This window comes from Berghia stephanieae, chromosome 1 (genome assembly GCF_034508935.2).
Source record: "Berghia stephanieae isolate SIO BIC M18660-M18661 chromosome 1, UCSD_Bste_1.3, whole genome shotgun sequence".
Classification (NCBI taxonomy): Eukaryota; Metazoa; Mollusca; class Gastropoda; order Nudibranchia; family Aeolidiidae; genus Berghia; species Berghia stephanieae.
Window position 1 is genome coordinate 126,599,914 of NC_088360.1, and position 9,909 is coordinate 126,609,822.

At 34.1% G+C, this 9,909-nt stretch overlaps 1 protein-coding gene across 1 annotated transcript in view; it reads right to left on the reverse strand.

Moving 5' to 3' along the window:
• Window positions 1–2,321: 2,321 nt before the first annotated feature.
• Window positions 2,322–9,909, reverse strand: part of LOC144963068 (zinc finger SWIM domain-containing protein 5-like) — a 53,618-nt gene continuing 46,030 nt past the window's right edge. The window contains exons 9-17 of the mRNA XM_078896700.1: window positions 9,289–9,438; window positions 7,769–7,924; window positions 7,110–7,241; window positions 6,023–6,175; window positions 5,561–5,696; window positions 5,076–5,227; window positions 4,399–4,562; window positions 3,957–4,104; window positions 2,322–3,240 (exon numbers count right to left, since the gene is read on the reverse strand). Of these exons, the coding sequence (XP_078752826.1) occupies window positions 2,441–3,240; window positions 3,957–4,104; window positions 4,399–4,562; window positions 5,076–5,227; window positions 5,561–5,696; window positions 6,023–6,175; window positions 7,110–7,241; window positions 7,769–7,924; window positions 9,289–9,438 (1,991 nt within the window). The 3' untranslated portion in view covers window positions 2,322–2,440. The remainder of the gene's footprint in view (window positions 3,241–3,956; window positions 4,105–4,398; window positions 4,563–5,075; window positions 5,228–5,560; window positions 5,697–6,022; window positions 6,176–7,109; window positions 7,242–7,768; window positions 7,925–9,288; window positions 9,439–9,909) is intronic.

A 9,909-nucleotide genomic window follows, 5' to 3' on the forward strand; every position in this document is an offset into this window, starting at 1 on the left:
AGATGTAGATTCCAAGAGCGTACTCTCATTGTGCAATCTCATCCTGACACAAGCACAGGTCCACACTCAAATGTTTACAAATCACATGTTAAAAAAACCCAACAAAACTACATAACAGAGAGGTGATTTACAAGGAAAAAATATATCATCTCTCAAAACTATAACTATACATTTGACTGTTTCCCTCTCAGCCAAGGACTCTGGTCAGGGTCAGGACGAAACTAAGTAATCTCATTCCAAGACAAAGACAGAAAGCAACTAGGAAACAGATATAGGGGGATAGAAGACACAGTTAGTACCTGCCTGCCCATTATGAAAGGTCAGGAACCCCACCCAGAAGGATTAGTAGATTAACTTGTAAATAGATGGGTCTCGATTCATAAGACAAAAGAAAAATATTAGCTCATGCGTACCTTAGATGATCCGCTAAATCTTGAACTAAACATTAAATACCAATTCCAAAGTGATGCATGCATGGATAACTACTTCAGACAATTGACATGGAAGGATTATGAATGACTGAAAATCATTTAACTCAGCGCTGATTGGTCTTTGGTACATTACAAACTTCCTCGACTTCTTTCAATACTGTATGGCACTTGCATTACATGGTTCTTCTCTTCTTACACCTATTTAATCAGACTTTCCTCTTTCAATCAATTCACTAAGAATAAAAATTGTCTTTTTATAAATATTAATAATAGTAATAACAACAAACAATAATAACAATAAGAATGTTTAAAAAGTTTTAAGGGAAAAAAAAATCAAGGAGGAATAATCTGATTTTTGAGACAATTAATGAAATATGTCATCATAAAGGGGCCACTGAGAATCACAAAAAAAAAAAAAAAAAAAAAAAAAAAAATTTAAAAAAGGGCTGACTGGGATCCTTCATCAAGGAAACACTCAGATGATTTCTTAAACCAAAACACATGGTAAACATATCTCTTTCAGATAAAATACAATTGTGTACATCTGATTGCTTCCTTCATGGGAAAGGACTCCAACCAGTGAAAAAGTTAAGTCACCTTATCCCAGGACAAGGACAGAAAAACCACAAAGCTAGGAAATACATATTAGGAGGCTAGACAATCCAAATGATGGCTCTCATCGACTGCCATCAAACCTAATTTGTTACAACCAGGAAGTTCAAAAGTTGAGAGCCATATGCTACGAAATTAATATGTAAACTAATCTTATTCATAAACGGCTATTACACCTCCATGTAAGCATTACACATATTGACAAACAATTTTAGTATTGTTAAATTTAATGTTAGGAGCTTGCAACACTTTTAGGGTAAAATCAGCTCCTTGAAAAAGGAAGATGGTACACGGCTACAAGGCAGTTAGATTGGATTTAGAGTTGAGGTCATAGATACCTATGTTAAAGAGAATTGGTTCACAGATGAAGATCCAAGTACCAGCCAGATACTCTACGAAGTCTCATAAAAAAAATGGACAGACATTATCCTCACCAACAAAGATATTCTAAATCATTTCTAATGCACATTTTCTCGGAGAAATAAATAATTCCTCTCCCCCCCCCCCTCAAAATAAAAAATACAAAAGAACAAAACAAAACAAAAAGTAATAATAATAATAACATTAATAATAATAATAATAATAATAATAATAATAATAATAATAATAATAATAATAATAATAATAATAATAATAATATCATAGCTCAGATCCTCAAAATAAAATTGTACATTCACAAGTTATTAGGATTGAAACTTATCACACTTTTCTATTTCACATATCTGTAACTCAGTGGAGAATCCTCAATTCACAAAAGAAAATCTATAAATTTCTCGTTGCCCAGCGTGAACAAAATCCCCCTCACCCATACAAAAAAAAAAAAAAAGTAAACCCAAACCTTCCCCCCCAAAAAAACAACAACATAAAACAACCAGCCCTAAATAAAACACAATGTACGTTCTTGTGAGGTCTTGCAAAGTGATATCAATGTACTAAAAAAATAACTATATGTAGACACAACACTAAGATAACACAACCCTTGTTTCAAGCACAATAATACACTGTAATACTAGTAAATCCAGCAAGATTAATATGTGACATAAAAGTAGGTCTCTAAATTCACCGCAGTATCTACAATTTCAGTCGCATCCAAAACATGTTTGAATTTCAACTCAGATACAGGCTGATTGCTTTCTGAAATTTGGGGATAAAACGCATTAAATAATTCTTTAAAAATCTGTTCTAGTCAAGGAATTCTTATGAAATTGAAACTTCTCACAATGTCATCTCGTGATGGTACATCATGGACCTTACATTTAATCTTAGAAGCATGCGAGAACAGAATCATTCCATTAGCACGAAAAAGCCGTGATGAATTGGATAATATTTTCCTTGTAAAATTGTTCAGTAAAGCTGGATAAGACTAACCTTTTGTTGTCATTCATTATCAACCACAACTATAATCCAAACCTTTCATGAATCAAAGCCATTAGTTTCTTTTTACCCTTATAAACAAGTTTCATATTCTCTATCAGCTGAGCAAACTGAATGTGACCGTCGTGAGCTAGGAGAAAGGTCTCCCGGGCTTTGGCTAAATACTCTATGAAATCAGCATAGTGGCGAGGACTAATGTGGGACAGTTTTGAGTGAGTTGTGTGAACGTATGCTAAAATTGTGGAGTCCATGAGTTGTTTCAGAGGGGCTTTGTCATAGCTGAGTAGTTTGAGTGTTCTGCGTTTTCCATCCATGCATCCCATACCGGGTGCTGTTATTGTGCATCTTCTAAGAATGTCAGCAAGTACTGTTGCACACTGGATGTTCTTGACTAAAATGGGAACGACATTTGATAATTCAGATCTACCGAGAGAGTGGGAGAGAGCACAGACCCAGTGCACATCTGAAATGGCTGGATGTGAATCCTGATTGTAGGCTACATGTAGGCCTTTCATGGCCAGAAGAGCCAATCTGAATGCTTGAGATCGGTGTCCACGGTGTTCCATGTAACGAGCAATTGTGAAAAGCTGGCTGGAGTTCATGATGTGGGATGCTGCATCCACTACAATTTGGTAAGCGTGTTCAAATGCAATACTGTCTTTTTCACAAAGGTTGAGAGCACACAAGGCGCAGTTTTGAGGATCACGGTCGGCACACTGCAGGGCAAGAGTACGAGCGCACTGAGTAAGCTCTTCTTGCTGGGCAAAGGAAGCATTAAGTTGCATCATGGTGGCAGGGGACATTACTGTCATTGCAACTGTACCTGGAAGAAATATTTTAAGACAATAAGAAAATTAACAAATACTATTTATCAGACTTTGTAAAAAATATATTTTCTAAAGATAGTTTACAAATAGTACTTATTTAGAACCACTATTCATTAGGAACAAGGTAACACAAAATCTAATACTCCGTAAAAATAATTAAGCAGTGATTCCATAACGAGACAATTTTCACCATCCTAGGAAACCTTTGTAAGAATGAAGGTGCTTGGTAAGACAATAAAATATCCTTCTTGACAGTTTTAGTTAGCAGTTTTAGCTTTGTATTGCATAGTATACAATATCATAACTTCTCTACGCACACTACCTCTGAGGATACCAATTGAGAGGGACGCACAAAAATATTATGAAATTTCAATAAATCAATTATGACATATAATATATTATGGTTATAATTATAGGGGAAAAACACGTTGTGAAGCAATCATTTGACTGCTTCTTTCTCTGTAGAGCAGAGTTAAGCCAAAATCGTGAATTTAATTCCTGGACAAGTGAAGAAAGAAATGTAAAAGAGGGACCAAAATGAAGTCAAGAGCCCGGATAAGTAATAAAGTTTTGATGTTATAATTTCAAAGACAATAATAGGTGGAAAAAGCCATTGTGACCAAGTATAATATTGAAAATTGCATAATTTGACTAATATGAAAATTCAATGAAATGGTTGATTAATTTGTAAAATAATTTTGATAATACAAACCTGATGCCTCCACTGGAGCAAAATACTGATACCAAGTTCTCATGATGGACAGCAAAGCATCCACACCAACTTCAGTGGCACATGTCACAATCCATCGCACCATTTCACGTCGTCGCCAATTGAGCGTCATTAGCGTCATTCTCATGACCTGAATGTATCATATTGATGAAAATAATTGTAAACTAACACGAATCACTGACAAAAGCATTAAGTTATCCATGATTACCATATTAACAATAAAAACATTCTTTCTCTAACCTTCCCTCCTTGTCCACCCTGGGACAATAGTGGAAAAATTTGACTTATATGAAATAATGGTTTGCTTTATATTATTCTTCTACTTCTGCCATACGCCAACTGAGTCAGCAAAAGTAAGTCATTAAAATAGATATCAAATAATTTCAAAAATTTAATTATAAGTTAAGAAGAATTGAGTCCCAACCTGAAGACCCAGTTCAAATGCAGCTTTGAGAGCCGGAATATATTTGGGTCCATCCGGAGGAGTGGCAATTTTGAAAGTATCTTGGGCTAGACGGAAGAGCTGGGAGGAACTGTGGATATGACGCTGGGCACAGTCTAACACAGATTGTAATCTTATGACGTCATCTAGGAGAGCAAATGAAGGAAAAATATATTTAAAACATAGAAATAGTGAAGCTGGTTTATGAAAATAAAAAAGCAAATAGGGCTATTAACCATAATGGTAACATAATTAATGTGAATGCCCTGTAACGTAATCGGTAGAGTACTTGACTTGTGTGTAAGCAGATATAATTTGATTCCATTCCTTGCCACCCTACTAGGATTGAGTGGTTGAGTCTATAAACAAATCTAGTCGGAAATACTCTCAAATGGGCCTCTATTCAGAGGTTTGTTACTGTCAACTTCATGCAACAGATGAGAAGTAATATATATTCAATATATCTGTTATAAGTAAAAGATCGTAAAAGTATTAGCCTTCAAGCAACATTGCCCCTCCACCCCCCCCCCCCCCATTCTGGAAAAAAAACAATACACCTCCCCTCCCAAAAAAAAAATTAAAAAAAAAAAAAAAAAACCCAGCGAAAAACAAACTAACAAAAAACAACAAAACAATCAAAAAAGAAAAATGATGCTCACTTTTGGCAGCTTCAAATAAAGTGGAAGCCAGAAGACATTGCTGTGACTCAACATGTGATAAAACAAACCAGCGTGGGAATCGGGTCAGGATGTTTGCGTTATTGATACTGTCTTCGAGGCTAGAGTCTTGCAGATTCTCCAGCACTGGCAATCTGAAAATGATTGGGTTGAGAATGATTAAATTAAAAATTATTCTATTACAGTGTAGAGATGATGTCAAAATTATGTAATTAAAAACTAAAACAAATGTTAAGGATTTTTTACGCCTTATTGGCAAAAGACAGAGTATATTATCTTTATGCTATAGAATGTCTCAGATTTATCAATTTAAAAAAATATAAATGAACTGAATATACAGCCATTGATACTTATTCTTTAATCATTCAAGACAGATAAATTCTTTAAAACAAGTCCGGAATCAGAAATATAAAATTTAACGTTCACATAAACACATTTTTGTTTTAAATCATCTTAAAAACTCCTACCTCATGGCCCTCAATCCAACCTGATAAGCCAAATCTTCATCACGTGTTTTTAATTTGAGGAAAAGGAAGTGAGCAAACATATGCATAGGATAGCTCTCAGGGTGAATGCCGATGCCCAAGCCACTCCATAAACCCCCTGTTGTACAAGATATGAAAATAAGTTGGTTAGATCTAATTTGGAAATGGTCCAATTACTCATTTTCTTAATTTGCCTATGTACATAAATATATGACTGGTGAATAATTCAGAAGGATTTTCCTTCAAAATAAAATTCTCAAAGAAGAATCAAGGATTTTAACATTGATAACAGATTGCAATTGTGCTTTTCAATTCAAAAAAGTTGTTAATATAAACCTCAAATGACTCTGAACTCATTTCATCACATATGACAAGAAATTAATTAATTACCCCATTTTAAATTTGAAAACAAACTTGAGCTGATAATAAATTTAAGAGTTTTACCTTGTAAAAGCAGACGCGTCTCATTTTGTAAAACCAATAGCAAAGTAGAGTCAAGTTCTATAGTGTTGAGCTTGGCTAGCAGTCTTTCCTCTTGCTTGCAAGCTTTCTCTTGGGAGTGGATGCCTATGGGCATGATTCTCTGTTGTCCCAAACCTAATACATTAGAGGTAAAAAAAAAAAAAAAGGGATAAATTGACCGACTTGTGAAGCACCTATTGGCCAATGGCTCTTATTGCTTCCTTAGCTAATGAAACTCTTTATCTGATCAAACTGTCAGCCAAAATAAAATCATCCACTTATTGTCCTAAATTTGATTATCACAAGTAAGCAATGAAGAGATATCCAATTTTTCTATTGATATACTTCAAATTGAAAAGAATTAATGAATGAGCATCCAGACTTAATTGATAAAACAGAAGAACACAAGATCTGTCTCAAATAGGTCAAAGAATAATGATAATAATAATAATAATAATAATAATAATAATAATAATAAGGATGATGATGATAGGATGCTGCTGCTGTGCTGCTACTGCTACTGATAATAACAATAATTAGAACAATAATATTAATAGGATAATCCTTCAGAGCCATTGGGCCCATGGAGCCAGAGTTTATGCCGGTTTCTATAGTATGAAACGGACAAGGGTAATTGCTTGCTACCCTTTGGTAAGATGCTAGTCTATCGCAAAGTACTTTCTGCCACATCTAACAGACCCAGCTACCCAATCACTCAGAAAAAAAATCTTGACTGCACCTGGGATCAATCTCTGTCCCTTTGCGTGCAAAGCAAATGCTCTACCAATTGAGCTATTGAGAATAATAATAATAATAATAATAATAATAATAATAATAATAATAATAATAATAATAATAATAATAATAATAATTAATACATCATCATTATATATTATTATTATTGTTACTATTACTATCATTATTATTTTTATTGTGACTGCTGAGTTACAAGGGGGAGAAGACTCTAAAGATAACACAGATTAAACCAGGTTCATTTATGTGCAAGTCTGATTCAGAGATACTTAGCCTCTTAGTCTTCACAAATGTGTCTAATAATAGTTAGACCTACCTATGAGAGCCACGTCATAGGCCAGGGTGAGGTAGGTTTGATCTTGTTCTGCAGCACCAGGAATGTTGATATGTTGGTACCGACGCCGGCTTTCATTTGCATTATCATTGCTTAAATGCCGACTATAAAACTCTGGAGAATGAAATGTATGTTGCATTATCATAATACACAAGTAAAGTATATGGAATTCTGTAATTATATGGATATTTTCAAGAAAGGTATACTGAAAAAAAAACAAAAACAAAAACAAAAAAAACCCCAGCTAGATGCAATTGCAATCTGTACATAATATATTATAGTTATCACAAAGTAAAATGTAGCAGAAGAAAGAAAATCAAAATAAACAATTAAATATGTAGATCAAAAATATAGTCATTTTGAAAAAAAATATCATACAATCTGAATATACAATAAAACTGGGAATCCAACATTTCATCTCGAGTGGGAAGTGAATGTCATTCTTTTAAGAGGATAAAATTGGGAATTAAAATGAGAAATTTTGATGCAAATAATGCATAATATGTGCTTATTTTGAATTCTCTTTGAGCGTGATATAAGCCAATTTTTTCTACACCTGATCAACAACTCAGCATGAAATATTTGTGTTCCCTTTTAGCTGAAAACCTCTGAATTATCCACCTAAATTTCATTCAACTTACCCTGAGAGACATCCTCTGCGACCAGACACGCCTCACACAGAGTGTCAAACAAAACACCAACAGGATCTAGTGGGTGGCCTATCCAGCCTATAGCATTATATGGAGTATGCCTCCTGCCACAAGTGTGGACTGAGCATGTGCATGAGCTGAATAACTCTGTGGAACATTTCAATGTTAAATTTTGCATCAGAATCTTTAACCACACATATACAAAAAAAAAACAAAAAGAAAATTATTATTTTTTTTTTAATAATTCACCTTAGGTAATAAGTATGGGTTTGAGGACAAAAGATTCAAGAAAGAAGAAATTATGAGCTAGCTATCTATGTATAAGTAACAATAGAAACAAAATAATAAGAACAATAATAAAAAAAATAATAACAAAAATGATGATGATGATGATGATGATGGTAATAATAATAATAATAATAATAATAATAATAATAATAATAGTAATAATAATAATAATAAAAAATAATAATTATAATATTAACAATAATAATAATGTTTGACTGACAAGTTTTGTCTCCTCTGCAAAAGTTTACTCTCTTATCAAAAAGTCAAATTTGACTGAACAAAAATTTACTATACATTTAAAATTAAAAATATCCAAGCAACAATCGAGTTCAGATACAATGTCTACAACTTCTTAATAAAGAAAATAATTTCTTCCTCTGCTACAGAAGTGCTCAGATTGTATTCTGGGGTTCTAAAATTAACTGTGTATTTTAATACACAATTAATTTTTAGAACAAGGATAGAACGGTAAACTATGACTGACATGTTGATACTTCAAATACTATGGGCATGACTATATACATTCATCCCAGTTATGCCCAGTTACAATCCTAGGAAATGCTGCCTCATGTTCCCTACAATCCTGCCTTAGCCAAATCAAGACTTTTTACTTTACTCAGGATGTAAAGAATACTTGAACGGGAGTAATTATGGTGACTAATAAGTAAGTTGAAAAAAATGATGTCACAGGAGGATGGATAGAATTGTGAATGAAGAAGTATGGAAAAGAACACAGCAGAAGCCAGTGGGAAAAGAAATAGGAAGAAGACGATGGAGGTGGATTGGACACACTCGCAGAAGGTCAAGGGGAAGGCCACGGGGAACATGGAGAAGAAGTAAAGAAGTTGATATACAGAGAAGTGATAAGACATGGAACGAGTTAAAAAAGCTAGCTCAGGATAGAGAAGGATGGAAACTGTTTTGTCTGTGGCCTATACCCTGACCCAGGGTGAAAAAGACAATGATGATGATGATGATGATGACAGGAGGACATAATTATTGTGATAAGTGCCATATCCAAACACTATCCCAGACCACATGAATGTCTGTCTTCACTGCTCAATCAGAAGCTGTAACCGTATGGATTGGATTCAGACTAATGTGGTGCAAATGAGGGTTTTTAAAAAAATATTTGTAAAAAGGAATTTCCAGTTATGCCTCATGCTATCAATAACGAAAACAACAATAACAACAAACAACAACTCAACTCCATAACCACTCACTAGATCCTTGCATATTGTTCCAGCTCTCCTGATTGGCGACCACTGCAGCTTTCATTGTCCTTACAATCGCCACGGCCAAACGCAAAGCTTCTTTGACATAACCATGTGATCGTAGAGCATCCACTCTTGCACAGGCAGTAGGTACATATTCTGGTTTGATTTAAAAACAATATGTTTAACTCTGGTAATTCATCTTCAAGGTTTAATTAAGAAAGTTGTTAAAAAATCAATATCAATAAAGGGGAGAGGAATGGAGGGAGTGTTGGTTTATGAAGAAATTACCAAAAAGCTAACTCCTTCAGTACCAGTGGCTGCACAGTGTGGCCGGTCTTGAAAGGCAAAAATAATAATGTAATCCAAACCTCCTTTCTACAAAAGTACTCTGAAATTAAACCAGTGGTATCATTTCTTTCATCAAAACAGTCAATTGGCCCTAGGGGGTATTTTAATTGAGATTTTTCACCGAATTCGAATGTCGTTTTGCCTTAGCTTGTCAATCTCATGCTGCCTCAATCAGATGTCAGCCATTTTGTGACAGAGATGCGAATATAATCTCGGCGCTCAAAGAGATAAATTATGTAATCACAATACCTTGAGTCTTGAGAGTAATATATATAACCT